Genomic DNA, 25,623 nt, shown 5'->3' with positions numbered 1-25,623 from the left:
AGGCTTTCTGTGTGTGATAATTGTCCTTTATAGCAAGAGAAGGTCAAGACTACTCACTAATCCTACAAATGACGTTACAGTAATAGAGTTGATAATATGTACAGTAAATTAATAGTAAGACTGTAGAAAAAGTAACTAGCAGGAAAAAAATATCTCAGGACATTCCATATCAAGGAGAGTAGTACTGAATACAAACCACTAGTCTGTAGTCCATGCAACTAGAAGAAAATCTGAAACTGAAAGGGGATAACCTAGTTCAGTGAATTGCTGATCTCAGGTGACAAGACAAAACACAATAGGAAAATGCAAAGTGAAGCAACTTTTTCCATATTAGTTTCTGAAGATTATCATTCAAAAATATAACAAGGATGAAAACAAGTTTGCAGGAGACCAAAGAGTCCCTCCAAACCAATAGTCTCTACAGAAATAATTTGGGAGTTAAGTTTAAGAAGTTGTCCTCCATGATTTCATCCTCAGGTGTTAAGGATGTGAACGGAGACCCCTCACTCTTTAATGATGGATCATAGAATTTCCATCCAGGAATGGAAAAAAAATTAATTTAAAAAAATGAATCCTTTGAAAAGTAAAGGATCATTTAAAATTGCAACTTACAGAGTTCCCATTGTGGCTCAGTGGGTTAAGAACACAACACAGTGTCCATGAGGAGGATGTGGGCTGGATCCCTGCCTCACTCAGAAAGCTGTGGCATAGGTCACAGATGCATCTAGGATCTGACGTTGCGGTGGTTGTGGCTGTGGACCTGTAGCTATAGCTCCAATTCAACCCCTATCCCAGGAACTTCCAGATGCTGCAGATGTGGCTGTATATATAAAAATAAAAATAAATAAATAAATAAAATTTGCAACTTACATTTTAGATAAAGGCAGAAATCCTATTTCTTGAAAAGGAGTTCAAGAGCCTGGCCTCCTATGCCCAGACACCACCTCAGTGCACAAAATGCTCTGAGGCTCCTTCACAATACATTAGGGCTCTGAGACAGAAAAAAAAAAAAAATGTTTGCAAACCACTGCATGCATCTAAATCCTTTGGAAGCCTGCCCCTATTTCCTATTCATGTTTCAAGAAAAGTAAGATGACAAGTTTCCCATGTTTATATGGTGAATACGGTAATATTTTCTTTCATTTGCTTAGAATGATAGTTTTCAAATTTTAAAGTTTCCTCTTCATTCTTCAAGCCTCAGAAACATGTATGCAACTGCCTACTCAACATTTTACATGAATCTCTCAAAGGCACCTCAAGGGCAACATAGCCAAGACAAAACTCTTTTTCTTAGCAAAGACCACGATCATACATGCACTAGCTCAAGAAAGAAACCTGGTATCATCCTCATCACCTCCCTCTCACGCACCCTAAATTTCCAGCTGTCTCTAATCTATGCCCATCACTCTTCTTAAGTCTTTCTTTCTCAGGTCCACCTATTTTTCCCATTCTCCATCTCTCCTGCCACTAATATGGTTCAAACTACCATTAGTCTCCTTCAGCAATAACTTCCCAATAAGTCTTCTTTCCCACCCACTTTTCAGGTTTTCTAATCTATTTCTTCATGCAACAGTTAGTAATGACCTTAGGTCTCCCCTGTTTAAAACACTTCAGTGGTTTCCCACTGCTTTTAAAATCAAAAGCAAACCTCTTCATATAACCAAGAATGACCTGACCACGCCCTTAGCTTCCTGGGTCTCTGTCCTCCAGCAATATTAGCATTCTCTCAGTCCCACAAATCTGTCACTTCCTCCTTGCTGCAGGGTCTTGACACAGAGAAGATCTGGTCATTGACTTAAATGCTGTCATATCATTTGGGATTGGAAGCATTTATCACAACTGTAAATCAACATGCAGTTCTATTTTTACAGTTTATGTTTTATATTGACTGGACTGTCTGACTTACGCATATGGCAACACATAGCCTAGTGCCTTGCGCAGGATAGAGCTTCATGAGTCTCTAACCAATGAATTAGTAAGTGATAATCTGGGATCTGGAGAAGAGCATGACCTCCCTTTCATTTGATTTTTGTAGACCTTTGATAAGCATTAAAACTGAATCCTTTTAGTCTCAAAAAGCAGATCAGTCTCATTTTATATTCTGAAAATTGCTTTTCTCTATCTTATTTCTGCTTCTTTATATATTTAATGAGGTTGAAGAATGTCTAGAATCATACATACAAATGTTTTATTTGTAAGTATGATGTTATATACAAAGGTTCTACTAGAAAATGAATATGATTCGCATTTGTATTTCCAACGCTATTACTGACTAAAGAGCTTGGCTCCTCAATATCTTTTAAGCATCCAAGCATAGCAATACCTTCTGAAATTAACAAGAATTACAGAAAAGGAGGATGGTGGAAGAGAAATATGCATTCAGGCCTTAAGTTTTGGCGGAGACCATAATCTTAGATTCCTAGCTCCATCCAACAACAGAGAATCTATTTTTAATTCATTCCTGGATATTTAGTTGTAAGTGCTTCTAGTTCACTTACAGATATCGATCTGTTCAAAAGCAAGGAAGCCTTTATTACCACATTAATTTTTGATCCTCTGCCCCGCAGCAACCAGGCAATTATTTAAATAAGTGTGGCTAGCTGAATTACTGATAAGATTCATGAAACTATCCATATTTTAGGTTTGAAACCATTGATTTTGAGCAATATATTAAAGGCGAATATAAATTAAATAATATAATTTTAAGAAATTTTGCATGAGCTTTTCCTGGATAGCTACATTAAAGTAACCTAGATTTAAAATAACAAAATAATAATAATATAATTAGCAACAGTCATTTCAAGAGTGTTCATAATATTCTAAGCACTACGCAAAATTTTCTGCAGATATTACATAATTGAATCCTAATAGTAACACTTTGAACTAGGTAGTATATTACTGTATTGTTATTATATTTATTTAACAGATGAGAAAACTAAGACTTAGAAAGCCAATTTACCTGCCCCAAATCACACAAAGCAGGAATTCGCACCCAGGCTGCCTGGATGCAAACAGAGATACTGATACAAGCATGGCTCCATAAGGTCTCAGGCATTAGGAAAGTGGCGGGGAGCCTCTTCAGCTATTCTTTTCTCCACTATCATCTTAGTCATGGTGGGAGAAGATGGAAAGTTTCTGACTCAGAACCCACCATCAATGCCAGCAATTAAGCAAGGGCTTACAGAGTTTGCAGACAATAATCTGTCTTCTTACCTCAGAGGAATTTAGTTTGCATAAAATTCTGTACTCTACATAAAATTCTGTACTCTACTTGCATTGTTCTGGGAAGCATAGGTATTACTGACAGAACATTTTCAGAAAACATATGAAATCTATTTTGCTAGGGATAATTTAGGCATGAATAGTATCCTCAAGGAAGAAGCTGGAACACTAACAATAGCAATTAAAGACAACATTTTAAAAAATACATGAATTCCTAGTTTTGAGACATTATATTTCTCTAGAGTTTTCAGGAAAGACTTCCACAGGTAGAGGTGTGAGTGTGATCTTGAAAAAAGTTAGAATTTCAAAAATCGGACCTACTTCGTTACTATTTTAATAGGCATATGAATAATGTGGGAATCTCGTTAATATAAGATTCTGACTCAGTTGGTTGGGATGGGACCAAAGACACTGCATTTTTCTAAAATGCTCCCTCGTGATGATGATGCTGCTGGTTTAAGGGCCAAACTTTGAGCAGCAAAGTTAAGTCTAGATGTAAAAAATAGTGCAAGCGAATTTACAAGGCAGGAAAGAATCATGCATGTTTTAAAGAATAGTCAGTAGCACTCTCTCTGTGGAGAAGCAATAGATGGAAAGAAATATGTTGTCAAATTATGTAAAGCCTTGAATAACAGCTTACCATCCTGATATTTTAAGTATTATACTTGTTTGAAAGGCTTTCTCAAAAGAATACAATCTCTCAAATTTACAAGAACAATGTTTAAAAGAACATAATGACTTATTAATTTAGCTAAGGATATCATGTCCTCTATTCGTAGAGGAGGCAGTGTTCATGCTGGCAAAAAAAGTCTTTAGATGTAATTATTTCAATACTTTTTGCTAACTCTGATTTATTTTAAATGTATATTCACATCAATAAATTTTAAAGTCTAACTTCACACCACTTTCAGTGAAGCACTGACAACTGCCAATTCATGTATTTCTATGCTATTCATTTTTTTTACCAAAAATGTTCTAGTAAATATGCAAACATCAAATACTCTGCAGAAATTTATTACTTAATAGTATGGAATTAAATATGTTTACTAAGTAGGTTATTGTAAATAGCCCAACATAGAAGATTAACAGTAAAACCTTTTTCTGCAATAAAAGCTAAAATGAATTCTTATTTCCTAAAGCGAGCTATTACCTCAAACATTTATTATTGGTTCCAAATGTTTTATTCACCCAACTCATGTGATTCCAACACAGCTTCTTCTTTACAGCAGAATTATTTTACTTGTGTAATTAAGATAATACAAATATTATTCTGATAAATTAGTACTTATTACCTTGGAAGAAAATTTAGTTGAGGTATAAATGACATCCATGTTTGATGAGGCTTGAAATGTATTAATTTTGGAGGACCCCTTTATAAAGAATATAAAATTTCAAATGGTTCCTGATCAAATGGGACTAAAGCTTATGCTGCAATAGCTTCGTGGTAAATAAGATTCAGTTTAAGAACTACAGAGCCTATATTCAGTTACATTATATAATTGTTGATTTATTATTGGGTTCCAATTGTATGTTCTGATATTATAAAATAATCAATACTATTCTAGGCACAGAGAAAGAAATGCTGAATGAAACATACACAATTTCCACCTTCCTAGAACATATGCTCTAAAGGTAAGAGACACAATAATATATCAGACAAATCCAAACACATAATAAGAGCTATAAAATTAAAAAAAATAAAAAGATACAGAATAGTTTAGAAGTGGCTATTTCAGCTAAAATCATCAGGGAAGGTACATGAGGATCCGATATTTAATTGAATCGTTTAATGATGAGAAAGAGGCAACCAGGCTGAAAAGGATTTTCTTTTTATTTTAAGTTTTATCCACCATAGGGAGGAAAGATGATCAATAAACATTTGTTGAAATGTTAAATGAATGCATCTGTGGGAAAGCATTTTGATTAAAGCAGAAAATGCAAAGGCCCTGACATGAACCTAAGTTGTAGTTTAGGGGAATGGAAAAAAGGCCTGTGTGTAGAGAAAAGTAAGATACGGAGAGAATGGTAGGAGCTGAGGTTGAAGAGAGGCAGAAGCTAGATCACTTAAGTCAAGAGTTCTCAGGCCAGCTTGCACCTTAAGTCATCTGAACAATTTTGCAAAGCACCAATGCCTACACCCAACCAGAGGCCAATTAGATCAATAGAGGGAGGAAGAAGTGGTATTCAAACCGAAGCACTTGTTCTCAAGCCCTCCAGGTGAATCGGATATACATTTAATGTTAAGAGCCAATGATTCACAGATCTGAAGATACAGTAAGAATCTGGGTTCTAATCTATTGCCAAGGAATGCCATGACAGGGTTATAATGGGGGTGTGCATGTGAACTAAATGATGTCATAAATATATATATATATATATATATATATATTGCTTTGAATTAAGATCCAAAAGAAATACATTGCCCAAATTCTTCATGTGTTTTTCCCCTACCAAATTTGTGTATTTATACACAAACACAGACAAAACAAAGACAGTCATATGCAAAGCGAGAATGATAAAAAAACACTTTATATTTTCCTAAGAATGTTACTACCCATATAATATACTAATCAAGAATTCTGAAGGTTTCTCACATAAGAAAAAAATTCCCTTTTTCTTCTACTAGACTTTAAGTTACAAAGACCTAGGAAGATTAAAATGTCAAAACCAACTTTTTTTCTTGACACATAACTCCAATTTCCTAAGACCTTCTGACAAAACAAGTAATAAGAAGCTTGAATCACTTTTATCTCTAAAAATCTCTAAAATCTGAATGTGCCTGTAATTTCTGGAAAGCAAGGCAGGAAGAATACCTCAATAGTTCCAAGACTGATTTCCATCCTTCCTCTTTACCACCACCTCTTCCCAATTCTTAAAATTCCTTCCCCACATTTTGTTCATAGCCCTTATACTTTCTGGACTTTAGTTTCTTATTTTTTATTTAGGTTATTTATTAATTTATTCCATTTCTTTCTATCCTTCCTGCTAGCATGCAAGCTCCATAATCATTTTGTCTAATTTGTTTATTGGTTTATCCCAACACCTACAGAAGTGCTTAGCACATAATTGGCACTTCAGTAAATGTTGATTGAAGAAAGGAATGGAAGTAGAAGAGGTCATTATTACAATTATCAAGATGAAGAAACTAAGTTTCAAAATGGCAAATGAAGTGTACCAGTTCATATCTTTAGAAAAAAACAATTTAGGATTAAACTGCAGATCTCTCTCACTCTAAAGTCTATGTATTAACTACTACACAGTGATATTTAGTAAAGCATTTAAATCTAAGACTAGAATTTTGTGCTGTGGTCAGACTGTAGACAGCCTCTAGAACCAGAGAGGAGTTATGACTTTGAGCTGCTATTAGTTGGAAGTTACTGAAGGACACTGGGCAGGCAAGTAACAGCATCAATCCAGTGTTTCAAGAAGATTTATCTCCCATCATTGTGGAGAATAGATAGGAAGGAGAAGAATATCAAGGCAGCAAGATAGTCAAAGAAAAAAGCACAATGTCAAGATAATTTCAGGAACTAGTCAAAATAAAGTCTATAAATCATTGATGACATGAAATTATTCTTCACCTTTGAAGTGCAGACCTGTTATAAATGTTCATTCAACAAATATTTATTGAGGGCACATGATGTTCATAGGAGTCATCAACATGCTCTACCAGACATTTTATGTCAAGTCATAAGACAAGATCATCTATATATGGTCATGCTCATTTCATTCCACTTGGTGGGTATGTGAATAGCATAGATAACTAAAAGATCTTTAAAGAACTACAGTAAAAATAAAAAAGAAAGCAGAAAAGGATGTCCAAACTAGAAAAAAAATTATTCATACACAAAATGTTGGTTCTGTACTTGCTCTATGAACTACACATTGGTAAATTATTTCCTGAGTCACAAATGTATCTTAATTACTGAAAACAAAGTGCCTTTAGTAAGAATAACAACAACAACAACAACAACAAAATGCACATCAATATCCTGACAATAAATAAATTATAATGGAAGAAGTTTAGATAAGGTACAGGAAGTAAATACAGTGAGGAATTTTTTACAAATGGAAGCTTTTATAGCAGAAGAATCAGCAAATGCAAAGGCCGTGAGGTGGAAGACACCTGCCATAATCTAAGAAGAGCAAAAAAGGCCAGTATGAAGGGAGTGGAGTGAACAAGGGGAAATTAACAGGAAATGAAGCTGACAGAGATTTTGGCACATATGGTGTAGAACTCAGGCCATTTAGGGACTTTAATTTTTACTTTGAGTGACTGAAAGCTAAGGAAGTGGTTTGAGCAGAGGAATGGTACAACTGACTTAAGTTTTAAAAGAACCGCTCTGGCTGAACTGTTGAGAAGAGATGATAGGTGAGCAAGGGTAGAAGCAGGAAGACCAGTGAATTGGTGAGAAGTTCTTGAGTCCTGAATATCTTTTGAAGGAAGAATAAATAGTATCTGCTAATATAAAATGTGAGAGAAGTAGAAAAGTTAAGAATGACTAAGATTTTTGGCTTAAGCAACTGGAGTTCCAGAGCTTCTAAAAACTGAGATAGAGAAGACTGCAAGCAGGGAAATCTTTGGTGGAAAATTCAGAGTTTAGTTTTGAACACAGTAAGTTTGAGATAAATCCAAAATAATATATCTAGTAAGCCATTGTTGTAAATGTCTAAAAGTTAAGATAAAGGTGTGAGGTGGGTATATACATTTGCATGCTATGAAATAATAAGGTGGCATATAAAGCAAAGAGATCAGACTGGATGAGATTACTAAAGGAGTGAGTATAGAAAAAGAAGAGATAAACCCAATCTCAGTTTTTCTGAGCGACTTCAACTTTAAGAAGAGTCATGAAGAGAAGAAACCTGCAAAGGAGATTAGGAAGGAGCAGTCAATCAGGTAGAAAATCAGGAGAGTGTGATACCCTCTAAAACAAGTAACAAAAGTATTACAAGGCAGTAGGAATGATTAAGGTGTTTCAGATGTATTCATAGTCAAGGAAGATAAAAGGCGAGGGTCAGCCATTGGCTTTGGTAAGATGGAGACTATAAGTAGTCTTAAACAAAGCCTTTTTGGGAAAGTCATAGTGGAAAGGAACTAATTGGAGTCATTTATATTTAAGAGAAATAATTCAAAACAATGAGTTCAGAAAATCCTGTCAAGATAATTCTCTCTTAATTTCTTCATAGAGATGTCTGAAGATTAAACAATATCAGCACATGGCACTTTGAATGGAGGACTTAGCATACAGTAGACAGTAGGCAGTAGCTCCATTGATGGTAAAGATGTTGTCAATAATGCACAAAAAAACTTCTAATTCTACAGGACAGCCAATCTCCTCAGCGACAATTTCCCACTTCTAGGAATCTATCTTTTGCAATCCAGTTTATATCTCATATAATAAATCATAGTAGAATTAGTCTTGCCTAAAATAGGCACATCAATAATAAAAATTACAACTAATAGATTATAGTAAAGAAAAAGAAAAAACTACAATAGAACCATACTATATGGCAGCAAATAATGAAGGCAGTTATGAATGAGGAATTAATAAAGACTTCTGATTTTTTTTAAACTCTCCCTTTTAAAAGCTAGAGAAAAACAAATTATGATATATTAGAACAATGTACAGCCAGTAAAACTGTTTAAAGGAATATTTGATTATGCAGGAAAATTTCTAAAATATAAATTCAGAGAATTGAAGTAGAATAAAAAAATGAAATAAAGTAGGATCTCTATTAGAAATAGAAACTAACTCAATACTATAATAATCTTTATGTAGTTGGCTTATAGGTATTTTCATATATTTTCTTACATTTATCTATATTGGAAAAACATTTTTTAAATAAAGATTGTGTGTTACTGCAATTTGAGAGAAGAATTGATCTTCCAAAGAGGAAATCATTCATTATATGTAAGTGATTTTTAATAATAATAATATTTGTAAAATCTTTTTACATAAAGGAGTAATATTTTGTTTTATAACTATTAACTTCAGGGTAATTAGGGGTCTTGTACACTAATTTTTGTAGAGTTTTTTTTATAATTACTAAAGAATCTTTTAATGCATCTATCTAATCCTCCCAAGATGGAGAAAGTGATATTCTGTTTGGGTCAGACTTCCATTTAAGGCCAGAGCCATGATAAAGTCCAGATTTTCAGCCACAGCCCAGATGTTCTTGACATTATACTGTTTTATCTCCAATAGCCCCACTCAATATACCAATCCAGAAAAATCCGTGTGACAGATCTATAAGACAATCCATGTGATAGTATTGCCAAAAAGTGTGAAACAAAAAAGATAAAGGATGTTATAGTAATGCCAAATATAATTTTAGATGAGTATTCTGGCACATTTCTACACTGACTTTTTTAGAAATATTGTGAAATGCAGTGATAACATAATACTTTCCATTCATTTATCAAGAAGAAGAAAAATCAAAAACTTAGATACAGAAGAAATGTAGGTCTGCTCCAAGCCTCTCACTTTACAGATCAAGGCAGAGTGATACAGGGAGACACACTAAAGTAACAAAGCCAAGATCAGAAGTATCATGTACTCATTGTCCTTGCTAGAGCTGTTTGCAACTTGTCAAGTATTTCATCAGATAATATAAAGTTAAATAATCAAAATGGCTTAATCTGGGATATGATTTAAAATCACAGTGTTTTTCATCATTTGGAATGGAATCAATGGAATGAAATAAATAGACCATACAAAGACCTTAAAAGATATAATGATTTTCTATATGTTGATTTTAACACTATAATTTGTATTGAGAGGAAAGGTATGTGTTATAAGTAATTATTAGAAAAAAATACATCCTTGTTATTACAGAAAAATAAAATACATACAATCAAATTTTTCAATGTGAAAAAATTAAAAACTGAAAACAAAGAATTTGTGATTTCAAGAAACTGTCAGTTCAACTTGAACAAGTTTTTCCTCCAATTTCAGACCAAAGTTTTATATTTATCTTCCTGTTCCTATGGAGTTTACTGGTACCACTAAATTTGTCGCAGTTAGAAAGAGAATTTTACCACCATCTAGATTCTGTAATTGCTTAACATATTTTACAATGTCTAATATATCACGTTGTTTAAGCCATCATCCATTTATCTTTATACTTCAAAAATATGGACATGAGGCCAGCTTATATTTACGTACAGTATTTAATAGTAAAATTTTAATGTAAGTACAATAAAACATGGAAACTATTTTAAAAATTGATATTAGAAAGTACCCTAATTGGCAAATATGTTTTAAATTAAATGATAAATAATGTGGTGATATAAGTATTCTCATATACTGATGATGAGATGTGAAGATTAATGGGCTTTCCAGGAAGTCAATAGAAATGTCTATCAAGAGTCTTTTAAAAATATGTACTCCTTTAAAAAAAAAAGCCCATAACCAAGAATCTAGCCTAAGAATATAATCAGCAACGTGTTTAAAAATAACTTCTTAAAAATATTTATAACATTTAGTGGTAAAAAATTAGCAGTGATATACATGAACATTAATGAAAAGTAGTTAATTATATAAATTATGATAAATACACATGATCGAACATCATTTAGCCATCAAAACTACATTTTGAAAGAATATCTCATGCAGATAGAATGCTGTCAAAACAATTAAAATATTAAATTTTATTTTAGTATAATGGAAATTTCTGGGTGGAATTCCACTTTTTTCTTTATTTTTATTTATATTTTGTATTTTTCTACAATAATGATTAGTTTTATAACCAGAAAAAAAAATTTGTGTTAATGTAATAAATTATATAAGATTTTTCATTTGCCTTCAAATTAAAATATCTAAAGATTCAGTTAGTAATATTTGGATACTTTTTGGGTTATATAACAAATTTTATATTAATTCTATATAATATGCAATGCATTCTAGAAAGTAAACTTAAATATTTATAACCAAATCATACATATGAGTACATAGAAAAACTTATAGATGCATACTGAGAAATGCTATATGAAAGTGTTCTTCTTATTTCTAAAATACATTCCTTTCTTATCTTCAAGGAACAAATGTTTCTGGGACAGCTGGGGTTTTATTTTAGAAAAATGTAAACTTGATTCTCTTCACATCATACACAGAAATTAACTCAAATCTTATAAACTAAAACCACACATCTTCTATAAAAAAATACAGTGGCCTTGGCATAGGCAGAGATTTCATATGTAGGACATCAAAAGAACTATAAAAGAAAAAAGATACACTGGACTTCATCAAAATAAAAAATCTCTGCTCTTTGAAAGATACCATTTTTTAAAAGTTTAAAAGGCAAGCCATAAACAACCCAATTACAAAATATCTGAAAGAATCTGACCAATGCTTCATAAAAGAGGATTGGCAAGAAAAAAAAAAAGGAAAGAAAACATGTTCAATATCACTAGTTATCAAGACACGCAAATTAAAACCACAAGCAGATGCCATTTCAACTCCCTAAAATGGCTGGTATTACAAACACTGACTTGGAAGTGTTGGACAGGATGTGGAGTAACTAGGTCTCTCCTACGTTGTCGATGGGAATAGCAAATAGTCTAACAACTTGGGGAAACAAACCAGCAGTATCTTACACTTAGCATACAACTGAGCACTACCACTCCTCAATATTTACCCAAGAGCTGTAAAAACATATGTCCATGTATGTAAACAAAGACGTGTACAAATGTAGCAACTTGATTCATAACAGTCATGGAAAGAGTCCAAATGTCCATCAACAGGTGAAAGAATAAACAAATTGTAATATATACATACAGTAGAATACTTCTTAGCAATAGAACCTCTGATATGCTGAACACTATCAATTAATTCCAAAACCCCAGAGCAAAAGTAACCAGACACACAAGAATTTATAGTCATCAAGCAGCTACTTATACACTGATGTTCACTGAAACATTAGTCACAATAATTAAAAGGTGGAAGCAACTTAGATGTCCATCAACAGATGAGCAAAGATGGTTTATCTACACAATGGAATATTATTCAGCCGTAATGAGTGTGAAGGGAGTTCCCATTGTGACACAGCAAAAACAAATCCAGTTAGTTTCCATGAGGATGTGGGTTCAATCCCTGGCCTTGCTCAGTGGGTTGGAGATCCAGCATTGTCCTGAGACATGACTAGGATCCCAAGTTGCTGTGGCTGTGGCCGTTGCATAGGCTGGCAACTGTAGCTCCAACTCGACCCCTAGCCTAGGAACCCTCATATGCTGTGCGTGCATCCCTAAACAGTAAAAAACAAAAAACAAAAAAACAAAAAAACATACTGCTAAATGCAAGAAGTCCGACTCAAAAGGCCACATGTTCCAGTTAAATGTCCAGAATAAGCAAATCCATAAAGACAGAAGGCAAATTAAAGGTTGCCTAAGACTTGGGGAAATAGGGAGGGATTGCTTACTGGGTACAGGTTTTGTTTAGGGGTGAAAATATTCTAAAATTAGATTATGGGTGTTGAGTGCACAACTCTGTAAATAGTAAACACTGATTATATGTTTTAACAGGTGATCTTTATGGTATATAAATTATATCTCAATAAAGCTTTTTTTTTTTTTTTAAGAATTCATAGTCATTTGCCAGATTTTCTAGAATAGGAAAAACTAACCGGTAGTCACACACACACACACACACACACACACACACACACACACACACACACACACCTATCAGTGGTTGTCTGAGGCTAGGGTGGAGAGATTGACTGTATAGGGGCATGTGGAATATGATAGAGGGATCATCATTGTGAGGTTCCACCCTGGGACTCCTTGTCAAAGCTCATCAAATTGCACACTTTAAATGGAGCATTATATTACACCTCAATAAAATGCATTTAAAATAATACTCCTTAACTAGCTATTATCCTCAATAATTTTCAAAATTATTTTTACACAGAGCCTTGCTTTTTGATTAGTCATGGGTCCTTTTCTACCACTCCATCACTTTGTTCTCAGTAATTTTCCTTTTGGATTGAATTTTTCCACTTTTAAAACAGTCCAAATACCACTTTCTTTTATTCTTTTTCCATCATCTCCATTTTCCCTATCCTATTCTTATAGATGGATAAAATATACCACATACCTACAACTTTTTCAGCATCCCTCAACCTAACTTTCATAAATGTTCCTCTGCATCCTGTAAATACTGATTCACTCCACACATCCTACATGGCCTGCATGTTCCATCAGAGTTCTCTCCAATGACAACACGACCACATATCAATATGCAGTGTTCTTTCATACCTGTATCACACAGTGTACAACAGTGCAACACAAGACAGATTCTGAAGGGAAAAAGAAAATCCCTTGGCTATATATTTGCCATTGGGGGCTGTAAATCAAATTACATGAGCCAATGAAAGAAAAAAGTAAAAGGTTTGGACTATGTATGTTTACAGTAACAATAACACAAATATGTTTACCGTGACAGTTGAGTTGTTTTAAGTTTCTTAACCACAACCTGTAATGGATACTCTATAATCATGAGAACACTCAGATAGTGCCAGACGATCATGTATTCATTCTTCACTCATTCAACAATGATTAACTGAACTCCCACAATGAGTAGTTATCTCTGTTGCAACAGTCCTTTAGTGACCATGATTTCCAGTGGGTAGGGATAAAATTTGTCCATTTCCATTTTATTGGTGGACCATGCGATAAAAAGTTTTATTCCCCATTCTCTACTCAATCAATTCTAGTCTTTATGGAATTGAAAAATTAGATCTTGCCCTTAAAAGACAGAAATTGTCTTATTGATGTTTTTCTCTTTATTTCATATATTTTTTCTCCCCCTGACAGCACAGCATGACAGTTCGTCTGAATTCCTTTTTCCCTCTCTAAAGATGAAAATAAGAGCAATTATTTATTTTTCTATCCCCAGCTCTGACACAAATCAAGCATGCAAATATTTGTTGAATGAATTATCTCATCTCATACTAAATAAGTAAAGATTTTGAGTTACTTTTTTATACAATATCTAAACTTGATTTAAATGGAAAATGTTCTTGTTCCTACTAGTTAATTTACAGAGTGAAGAATTTAAATGACTTAATATTCCATTTAGTTACCATATAATTCAAATGGTTTTAATTAATGAATAATACTTTACTGTCTCAATTGTTATTTAAATAAAGATAAAAATATCTTAGTGCTATTGCCTTACATATGTAATTAACAACATTGCATTCCCCTTCTAAACTTTATCTGATGATAAATACCTCTTTCCTCTTCCGGAAACCTTCAAGGATGCCCCCTCAAGAACAAAGTTAAAAATTCATTTCCCCAGCACTTAAAGTCCTTTAAAATCTGTCTTTATCCTAAATTTCAACCTAAAATCTAGAAATCCTCTTTATGTATGATTCTGCCCCAATCAACCAAGTCACTGATTTCTTATATCCTCATTTAGGGAAAACCAAAGGCTTTCTCCTGGTAATTTATTTCCTCTTGATACCCACTCCCTCCCAATTTTCACAGGTCCAGATAATTTATACAACTTCACAGTCTCTCACAGCACTTTCCTTGGTATCTCTCTAAGAGCAGCCACCACTTTCTACTTTGTAAAGTAGTTATTTATGTACATGTCCTGTCTCCAGTAGACTCTGTGATTCTTGAAGACAAATATTCTATTTGCTTAAACTCTATATTTCATAGTACCTAGTCCAGTGCTTTCGTTGAATAAATGGATGAAAAAATATATCAACTGTTCTTATTAAGTTTTGGAAAAAAAAAAAAATAGTGCTTCAAAGAGCTCCTATTGTGACATAGTGGAAATGAATCCGACTAGGATCCAGGAGGGATCAATCACTGGTCTCACTCAGTGGGTTAAGGATCCAGCATTGCCATGAGCTGTGGTGTAAGTGGAAGACTTGGCTCGGATCTGGCATGGCTGTGGCTGTTGTATAGGCCAGCAGCTGTAGCTCTGATTCAACCCCCAGCCTGGGAACCTCCATATACCACAGGTGCAGCCTTACAAAGCAAAAAAATAAAAAAATAAAAATAAAAAACAAAAATAAAATGGTGCTTCACTACTGTTTACAACTTTTTCACCACTCATCCTAATACTTCCTAAGGTTTGGGCCCAAAGGAAACTACTGAGGAAAATTCAACCTAAATTAATTAGTACACTGTAGAACAAATAAATGCAAAACTGCTAAAGTCAAAATGTCTACCTTTCAGACATGTAAGCCTGTCAGAGTACTTTTCTCCTAAGTTATAATTAAGACTTTTTTTTTTACCCAAGGTTAATGGCTACCTCCTTTTTTTTTCTCCAGAAATATCTCTCTATATATAAATACTTTATAAATAGTATATAGATGTTATGATTACTTTATCTTAAAATAATCTAGGCACACTTGAATCAGGGACATGGCATAACACTGATTCAAAGTCTGAGCTCAAAAGTCTGACAAACCAGGCCGTGAGTCCTTTCTTTGCTCTTATCAGTTTGCGACCTTAAGGAAATTAATTTATCTTTTCAGACCTCAGTTTCTTACACGTAAATGAGGATAATAATAGTGCCTACCTTCAATGCTACTTTGAAAATTAATCAAAATACTGTATATAAAGCGCTTGGCACAGTAAACCTCATAATTGGTCATTAATATATTTGATTTTCCTCACATTTATATGTCTGTGTGGACTGGAGAAGGGAGTCAGAATGAATTGTGAATAAAACTATGAAAGGTGGAAGCAAATACCAAAGGTCAAAATTATATAAGGTCTATTAATTTTTGAACAATATTTATAACCTTGACTAACAATTATCTGGGACATATATGTCCCTAATCCAGTTGACTTTGTCTATATGTCCCCCTTGTTGTATGACTGTAAATATTATCATCTGAGAGTTCCAGTGGTCATCATAATTTATTCAGGGGAATTCCAATACTGACAATACTCAATCACACTCTTCTACCCTTCCCCCCAAAGTGAAGCCATATTTAAAAAGAAAAAAGAAAAATGTAGTGTTAGTTTTAACTTAATTCATCAGTTTTTCATTTCCTCTCATACCCACACACAGAAATTCTCCCCTGAATTGCTAAAGTTAATCAAACAAAATCAACAAACACTGACTTTTTAATAGAAGGGTTCATGGCTAGATGTTAATGTTACGAGGAAAACATTTAGAAAGAAACAAAAGAAAGGGCTGACGCAGAAACCAACTGTCAAAAATCCAAGAGAGCAAGGCTATCTGTCTCCAGATTTATGAGAAGAAACCAGAGGGTCTCCCAGGAAGGACCAAGGGAAACATGGAGGCATGGAATTGAGATTCTAGAAATAGTTCCACCCCTTTTCTTGATTTCCCCTAATTCAGAGCAATGGCGAAGAGGTTTTGAGGGACACAAGTGGATCAAAGTAATTTTTCAAAACCTTAAAATGCCAAGTAAGGTGAAACTGTTTCATAAATGATCGGAAACCCAGATGGTCCCTAGGAAACATTCTCCTGGCTAGGGTTTATATATCCTACTAGCCAGAGACATTTGGCTGGGTCTAGAGCATCTCTGAGAATAAAGGCAAAACATTCCAATCAGGATTTTAGAGTATGTACTCCATATTGGTATCTGAATAAAAGTGTGGCACTTGAATTCCAATGTAAACTGGCATTAATTGATAGCAAAGTCCTTCACTGGACTTATATTATAATAACAAACCCTATTCTATTGGTTGTTAAAATTCTGGCACTTCCTCTTAACCTCACTGTGAAATAATAGACTATTATGCACACACACACACACACACACACACACACACACACACATACACACGTATGCGGACTCTTCCTCCAGTTCTTGGCACAGAGCTCCTCTAACCCTTACAATTTCCTAAGTGATAAGAGCAGGAGAAGCATCTATGTTCCAATGTTTGGTCTTTTACCCTGATTCCTGACATAGAGTGCCTAGATCCCTTGGGATTTTCTGGAGCCTCTTTTTTTCCTAATGAAATGACTCTGAGTGGGCTTCTGTATAGCTCCTGATTGGGGCTGGTCACAAGAAAGACTAAGCCATGATTGGAAGCTTGCAACATTTGGCACCCCCCCCCCCACATCCTCTCAGAAGTGGAGAAGGACTGGAGATTAAGTTGATGATTGATTCTACCTATGTGAGGAAACCTCCATAAAAATCCTCAAAGCATGAAGTCCAGAGAATTTCTGGGTTGGTGAACACGCCTACACGGCAGGGGGTCATGCGCCCCCAACTCCGTGGGCACAGAAGCTCCTACACTTGGGACCTTTCCAGACCTATATATATATCATCATCTGGTTGTTCATTCATATCCTTTATTATATCCTTTATAATAAACTGATAAATGTAAGTGTATCTCTCAGTTCTGTGAGAAATTTTAAAAATTTATCAAACCCAATTTATAGCTGGTCAGTCAGAAGCCTCTTTGACAACCTGGGACGTTCCATCAGTGACTGAAGTGCAGGAAGCCTGTGGGGCTGAGCCCTTAACTTGTGAGGTCTGATGCTCACTCCAGGTAGACAGTGTCAGGAATGTAGGGTACCCAGCTGATGCCACAGAGAATTGCTTGGTGTGGGGATAAAACCCACACAGCTGGTGTTAGAAATTTGTGTGTGTGTGTAAAGGATAAACATGGAAGTGTTTTCCCCACATGCTCACTCTGTCTCAGTTTCCTTACATGTAAAAGAAGAAGAATGTCTACTTCACATAGTTTTTGTAAAAATTAACTAAACAAGGGTAAATAAATTAGAATAATCATAGATTATAATTGTTTTTGTTATTATTATTGGCTAATGTACTCGTCTTTCTTAGATATTTCCTTCTCTCTTTTTGAAGGGAAATATAATTTCATTTCCTAAGTATGTGAAATATGTTCAAGATTTGAGATCAGGTATGTTCCTATCTCTCTCAAATGTCATAAACTTTATATCTCTTTTTTCCTCTTTATATCTATTTTTTCCTCTGTGATGATGAGAAGGCTCTTTGGGGGATTCTAACAGATCTCTCTCCATCATGGTGTTGGAAGTAGCACCACTTCTCACAGCAGATTGCACATTAATTATGCACTGACCAAAAGCCAGACACTGAAATAGGTCATTCTCATAGCTTTATTGAAAAAAAGTAGCTAGAAACACAATCCTTCATTTGGAAACGAGCATGATTTAAAACCATGATTCAGGCTCATTTCATTTTACAGATCGTGAGGGGGGTCCAGAGATGGTGTTCATGCCTGAGGAAAGGCTTTAGGGGAGGAACTACAAGAGGATCCACTATGCACGGGGATTGTGCAGACCAGACACATAACCTCAAATATCCCCTAGGTATTTATAAGGACACTGCGGCATCATCAGGTCTTCTAAAATACCTATTCTCTCCAATAGCTATTCTAACTCTTCCAACTTGGGGGTAGTAGCACTACTTAGTATTCCATACCAGATAGGAGTTAGAAATACCCCTCAGCACATTTTTAGCTCTAGGTGGCCCTAGAGTGACATAAAAGAGGTAACATACTCCTTTAACAAGAACTTGCATTACCCAGAAGCAATCCTTTAGAAAATAGGAAAAGGAGGACTCATGAGTCAGTATCTAAACAAATCTTCACATTCCCATAAAATCCCTGAAATAATCATTTTTGTAGCATCATTCAGTAATTGATGTGTAAAATGATAACTCTGACCCAGAAGCAAAGATTGAATTATATTCCATATACTCCACTGAATAAGGAAGAGAAAAATGTAATCCCTTTTACAGAAAAAAAAATGATGTTTTTTAAGTTTGATACTTACGAGTTTAATAATGTAGTCAACTTTCTACTGAACAGTTCCATTCAGTTGCCTAACACGTTTCTTAAACTCAACATGGGCCAAAATAAACTCAATATCCACCTTCAAATCATCTCCTCCTCCAACTCTCCTCTCAGTAAACTGGATCGAATAATGCCCTGTAAGAAACCTGAGACCTGTTCTTGACACTTCCATCTCCTACAGCTGTCAGAGCCAGTTGAGCACCCAGCTCTCTTACTCCTATATCTCAAATACCTCTTCATTTTATCCACTTCTCTCACTGCTCATTGGCACTACTACACTCTAAACAGGCACGATTTCCTGCACAGAATGCATAAAATGCTACCACAACTTCCCACCCAGCCTCCCTGAAGAAAAAGCCAAATCCTCAATCTATTCTCCATATGTGATCTTCCACAACACAGAGGTGATCATGTCTGCTCTGCCTTCTAAACACATTCAGTGGTTCTTATTCACTCTAGTCCTCCACATGACGTAACAGACACATCCAACCCACATCTAAAACAAATCTATGGTCCTAATGCCCTAGATTCAGTCAAAATATTCACCCCATCCTCTGCCCCATATCCCCCTACAATGACAATCAACATCCTCAATCCAATGTTTATAATTAGCCTCATGTGCCATTATCTTGTTGCATCTCTACATAGTCCTAAATAATATTTTAAGATTTTGGTTGGTTTTAGCTTTCAAACTGTATCACAATGTATATCATCTCTGAAAGGTACAGCTTCTATACTTACTGTTGTATCATGAAGATAAATTAATAGTGGTACAGGTTGCTATTTTTTTTCCTGCTAAAAGTTCCATTTTCTTGATGACATTAATACATCCAAAGTATGTCTTGGTTTATGACATGAATTAAGCATTCAATTTTATCTGTTTGCCAGCAGGATTACCACTTTTTTTCATCTCTATTTATGGAAGCTTTTCTTTCCCCCATTGATCTGCAGTGCTTCCTCTGTCACATAACTGAATACCACAAACCTGTGTGCAGGTACTTTTAGGGTCTCTCTTCTGTTTCGTTAGGCAATCTGTCTACCCTTTGTGCCAACAGGCTTAATTACTCTAACTTTATAAGACTTCTGTATTTTTCCTCTTCAGAGTTCCAGTTGTGGTGCATTGGAAAGGAACCCGACTAGGAACCATGAGGTTGCAGGTTCGATTCCTGGCCTCACTCAGTGGGTTAAGGATCCAGCGTTCCCATGAGCTGTGGTGTAGGTGGCAGACACACCTTGGATCTGGCATTGCTGTGGCTGTGGCGTAGGCCAGCACCTGTAGCTCCCATTGGACCCCTAGCCTGGGAACCTCCATGTGCCGTGAGTCCATGTGTTATGGCTACAGCCCTAAAAAGCCATAATATATACATATATCCTGGGTGTTCTGTAATCTTGATAATTCCATACAAATCTTAGTGTTTTCTTCTTTACTGGTTATTTCCTACTTTTACCTTTTAGACTTCAATTTAAATGCCACAGCCTCTGGGAAGTTTATCTAATACCCTAGGTCCATTTCTAATACCCTAGATGCACTACTCAGAGCATTGTTCTTCCTCACCCTAACACTCATGGTGCTTTGTAATCATTTGTACGTTACATTTTTACAGAGAGAGAGAGACAGAGAGAGAGATTTACTATTGACTATAACCTCCATGAGAGTAGGGACCTCAGTTCCCTTATATCTCCATGTCTTAGTACACAGTAGGCACTTAACAACTGACCTTTTTAGAGTCACTTCCTTTTGGGAGGCTATATCCACAATAACTTCCCCCCCTTTCGTGGATCTGACATAGCCTGGACAGCAGAGGCTGGTGGAGTCTCATTCAGACATTTCATGAAGCTTCACAATGTTCGGCAGATACTGATAAAGGGTTATCAATACTCCACAGACAGGTGTATGAACATCATCATGCTTAATTCTCAAGACAACCCTGTGAAGCAGGATTTATTGTCTGTAAGGTTTTCATCTTAAGTGATAACACCAAGATTTTGTTAAGGAATTTGCCAAAAGTCACACAACTAATTCAAGGGGTAGGAGGTGAGGAACAGATTGGTCACCAAACCTGGGCTTTTAACTGTGGGGTATTCTTGTTATACCACCTGTGAAGTCAGAGGTACTGATGGTTGGGACTTTTTTTTTTTTTTCCTATTACTGAGCTATGTTCTTCTTCTTTATTTTTTTTTAATTGAGATATAATTGACACACAACTTTGTGTAAGTTTAAGATGTACAACATTTTAACTTGATAGGCACTTAAGAAATAACTGATGATCTGGTGAATGAATGAACAAATCTTAAAAATTAATTCCAAGTGTATGTTAATATTGGGTACTTTTAAATTGTTTAAAATTTAGAACTATAGGGATCTTAGAAACCACCTAGTCCAAACTCTTTGCTTTAATAATATAAATGCATAGGTCCAGAAAGATCAAGTTTTTCATCAAAAGGTCTTTTTTTAATATTTCTAGAACATGAAAATTTCAGTCAAGTGCTTTGTACAATATCATCTATCTGTAAATAAATTATTTTAAATACTTGGCAAAAATCCCCAAATAAAGTAATATTCTGCAATAATAAGTAATGATAGAGATGAAGTTAAAACAATAAAGCCTAATGTTTATTTTTCAAGACAAATATTAATATATAACATTAAACAAAACAAAAATAAAGAGAGTATAGTTCAATTTTACAATTTAAGTACAATGAAAAATTACTATTTTGGCCTTGCATCATTAAATTTTACATTTCCAGATTTGAAACTGAGCATTAAGGACTTAAATCCACAAAACTGCTTTTTTGGTACTTCCAGAAAAGGCTGTCATAGTTTTGCTGAATCAGATTATAACATTTTTGTGACCAATCTATATGTCTCTATTCAACAAATGATAAAGTGATCTTACTAAATTGATGTGATTCATCAAAACACATTTCCACTTTCGGCCAAGCAGAAGCTCAACTGGTTTTAACAAAGAATCAGAAAAGGCAGATTTATTCTGCAATTTTAACCAAAGATCAGCAAATCAATCCCTAAATTCATTTATCAAAAACTGATGGACTCATAAAGTTCTCCTCTTTGAATAATTCTAGTAGAAAGACATAAAAAATGCACATAAACTTCCTAAATGAATCTAAGCTCCCACACTTCCAAAGTACTTTCTCTCAATTCTTTGTACTAGTCAAAAACTATAGTGAGAGAGTTAAACTCATTTTGAAAAGAGGAAGATAATCAGAATTTCTCTAATTAAGCAAGAGCATTATTGCAAAGCAAAATAAAGATATCCAACAAATTCTTTCAACAAAAATTAATCTTTGGAAATGCTTTTCTCTGTTTCCCTAAAGCTCATCTACCCAGATAATAGCAATGAAATTCTTTTATTAGCATACTTTGATTAATAAATAACCTCTAAAATATCTGTAACATTAAAAGTAAAAGCAGATTACAGTCATTAAATACATGCAAATCTCAAGTAATCTAGATTCACTTTTTGAAAAGGTACAAATATTTCAACTGGGACTCAAAGTTTAACTTTTGTTGTATTTATAAAGAAACATTTTTTTTTTTACATGCTACAACATGGATTAAACTTGAAGACATTATGCCAAATGAAATAATCCAGTTACAAAAGGAGAAATAGTGTATATTTCCACACACACGAGGTACCCAGAGTAGTCAAATTCATAGAAAGAGAAAACAGAATGGTGGTTGTCAGAGCCTGAGGGAAGGGAGGAAGAGGGAGTTTCATGGGTCCAGAAATTCAGTTGGGGAAGATGAGAAAGTTTTTTATTGGGACCTAATTAAAAGCTTTTGTACAGCAAAGGAAACCATTAAAAAAAAATGCAACTCACAGAATGGGAGAAATTCTTTGCCAATGAAGTGACGAACAAAGGACTAATCTCCAAAATATACAAATATCTCATTGAACTTTATATATTAAAAAAAACACAATCAAAAAATGGTAAGATCTAAAGAGACCTTATATTTCCAAAGAAAACAGGTAGCCAAAAAAACATATGAAAAGGTGCTCAACACCACTAATTATTAGAGAAATGCAAGTCAAAACTGCAAGGAGGTACTACCTTACACTGGCCTGAATGGCTGTCATTGAAAAGTCTACAAACAATAAATGCTGCAGAGGGTGTGGAGAAAAGAAACTCTCCTACACTGTTGGTGGGAATGTGAGTTGGTGCAACCACTGTGGAAAGCAATGAGAAGGTTCCTTAAAAAACTAAATATCAAACTACCATATGATCTAGCAATCCCACTCCTGGGCATATACCTAGAGAAAACAATAAATAAAAAGGATATATGCAGCCCAGTGTTCATTGCAGCATTATTTACAACAGCCAAGATATGAAAGCAACATAAATCTCCATCAACAGAAGATGGGATAAAGAACATATGATACATATATACAATGGAATATTACTTGGTCATAAAAAAGAATGAAATAATACCATTTGCAGCAACATAGTTGGATCTAGAGATTTTCAGACTAAGTGAAGTAAATCAGACAAGGACAAATACTATTTGGGATCACTAATATGTGGGACATAATAAAAATAATATCAAAGAACTTATTCACTAAACAGAATCAAACTCAACAACTTTGAAACCAAACTTAGAGAAAACATTGGAGGGAAGGATGTTTTGAAAGGTTGGGATTTGGACATATACACTACTAAATACGAAATCAGTCTGTAACAAGGACCTAGTATGTAGCTTGGGGAAATCTATTCAATACTCTGTGATAGCCTATATGGGGAAAGAATCTGAAAAAGAATGGACATAAATGTATGTTTATGGATGATTCACTTTGCTGTACACCTGAAACTCATACAACATTGTAAATCACCAATACTCTAATAAAGTTTATTAAAAAATAAAAAAGAAACTTTTTTCTAAGCAGAGAATTAATGTAAACTAGATTTTAAGAAAAAGATGTTTAATTCAATGAGAACAAAATTAATTTCAAGCATGCTTAAATACTTCAGAAACACCCATTTAAAAGGAATAATTCAGAAATAAATTAATAGCTCTTTAAGTTAACAAAAAGCATAGAAAAATTATTTATAATAACTTCAGGAAATAAATATCTATGACTTTACTTAATAAATCACCATGTTATTATTAAATCATTATACTTCCTTAGTATTCAGTCTTATCTAGTCACTGACACTGGTTCCTAAAGAGGGAATATTGAGGTGAAGAGACTTTATACTACATTTGAAATTACCTTTTGCATTTAACATAGGGTAACAATCTGGTAGCCTACAGGTTGAATCTGGCCACCAATATGTGTTTTGTTAAAAAAAAAAAAAAAGAAAGAAAGAAAAGAAAAAGAAAATATTTCCGCTATTTTATTACTTTTGGAGGTATTGAGGGCTGTTGTGCCTCATCTCATTTTGGTACAAACTCCATCATCTCACTCCAGTAGTTTTCCTCTTTTATGTTATATGCTTGGTCTCTAAAGACTTATGCTTCTGGAAGCCTAAATTTAAAATTCTGTCCAAGGCAAATGTTCACTACAGTCACAAAACATTGGAATTATTAGAATTGCAAGGTACCTTAGAGGTTAGCAACTCCTCATTTCTTCCAACAGGACCTGAGGCCAAGAAAAATAAAGTTGCCTTCTCATGGTTAAATGTACATTAAAAGTTCTGCCCAGTCTGGAGCTTGGGATAAATAGATGCGGAATGTAGACTTCGGGATGGATTAGCAATGGGATCCTGCTGTGTAGCACTGGGAACTCTGTCTAGTCACTTATGAGGGAACACTTAATGTAAGAAAAAAGAATGTATACGTGTATGTGTAACTGGGTCACCATGCTGTACAGTAGAAAAAATATATATATAAATAAATGATAAAGTAAATAAATAAAAATTAAAAAAAAGTTCTGCCCAAATGCTTTTCTAAATCAATAAACTTAACTCTTCTTTTGATATTTCATGTTTCATCCTGAGTCACCACCATTCTCCTCTCCATAAAAGAAACGTTCGCTTCCTAAGCACTTACCCCTGAGTGCAGGTAGCAGGGATCTCTCCTTCTTGTCATCACATTTGTTACATTCACTGAAGTACAGGAGTAAGAAGACATCAACAAGAACCCACATCAGAGAAGTGGCTAGAACCACCTTGCAGTAAACAAACCTCCTCATGTCTTTCCTTGATTTCTAGTTAACACAGAGATCGAAGACAGACACAACTGGGATAGATCCAAGCCACAGGGGTGAACTCCAAGATGAAAGCAGGATGCATCCCACTGTATCAAAGAAAGAAGAAGAATTATCACTGAAAGTTTGTTTTGCATAAATGTGATATAAAATGAAATATATGATTTACTGAATGCCCCCATATATACATATATATCTCGACACTTGGCCTTCAGAATTAAAAGTCCAAATAAATGAAAGCTGTAAGCAAGCCAGGTGGCTAAAATTCTAACAACTAATTCTAGATCTGCCACTATTCCGCTGGGCCCTGGACAACTATTTGATTTCTTCAAGTCGTATTGTTTTTCCTCAAAGTCCTATTATGATATTCTATAGAGCACCAGGTTGTAAAATAGTGCAGTTCTGAATTTACCATGATTCAGCACATTTAAGGAGCTAATACTGCTGAACAAG

The 25,623-nt window shown here is 34.6% G+C and overlaps 1 protein-coding gene across 1 annotated transcript in view; it reads right to left on the bottom strand.

Annotated features, from left to right (window-relative positions):
• Window positions 1-25,623, bottom strand: part of GALNT13 (polypeptide N-acetylgalactosaminyltransferase 13) — a 584,203-nt gene that overhangs the window by 487,912 nt on the left and 70,668 nt on the right. The window contains exon 3 of the mRNA XM_047770427.1: window positions 25,014-25,259. Coding sequence (XP_047626383.1) covers window positions 25,014-25,155 — 142 coding nt within the window. The 5' untranslated portion in view covers window positions 25,156-25,259. The remainder of the gene's footprint in view (window positions 1-25,013; window positions 25,260-25,623) is intronic.

Source organism: Phacochoerus africanus, chromosome 3 (assembly GCF_016906955.1).
Source record: "Phacochoerus africanus isolate WHEZ1 chromosome 3, ROS_Pafr_v1, whole genome shotgun sequence".
Taxonomy (NCBI): Eukaryota; Metazoa; Chordata; class Mammalia; order Artiodactyla; family Suidae; genus Phacochoerus; species Phacochoerus africanus.
The sequence above is the reverse complement of the archived record's forward strand: the minus strand, read 5'-3'. Positions and strand labels throughout refer to the sequence as shown.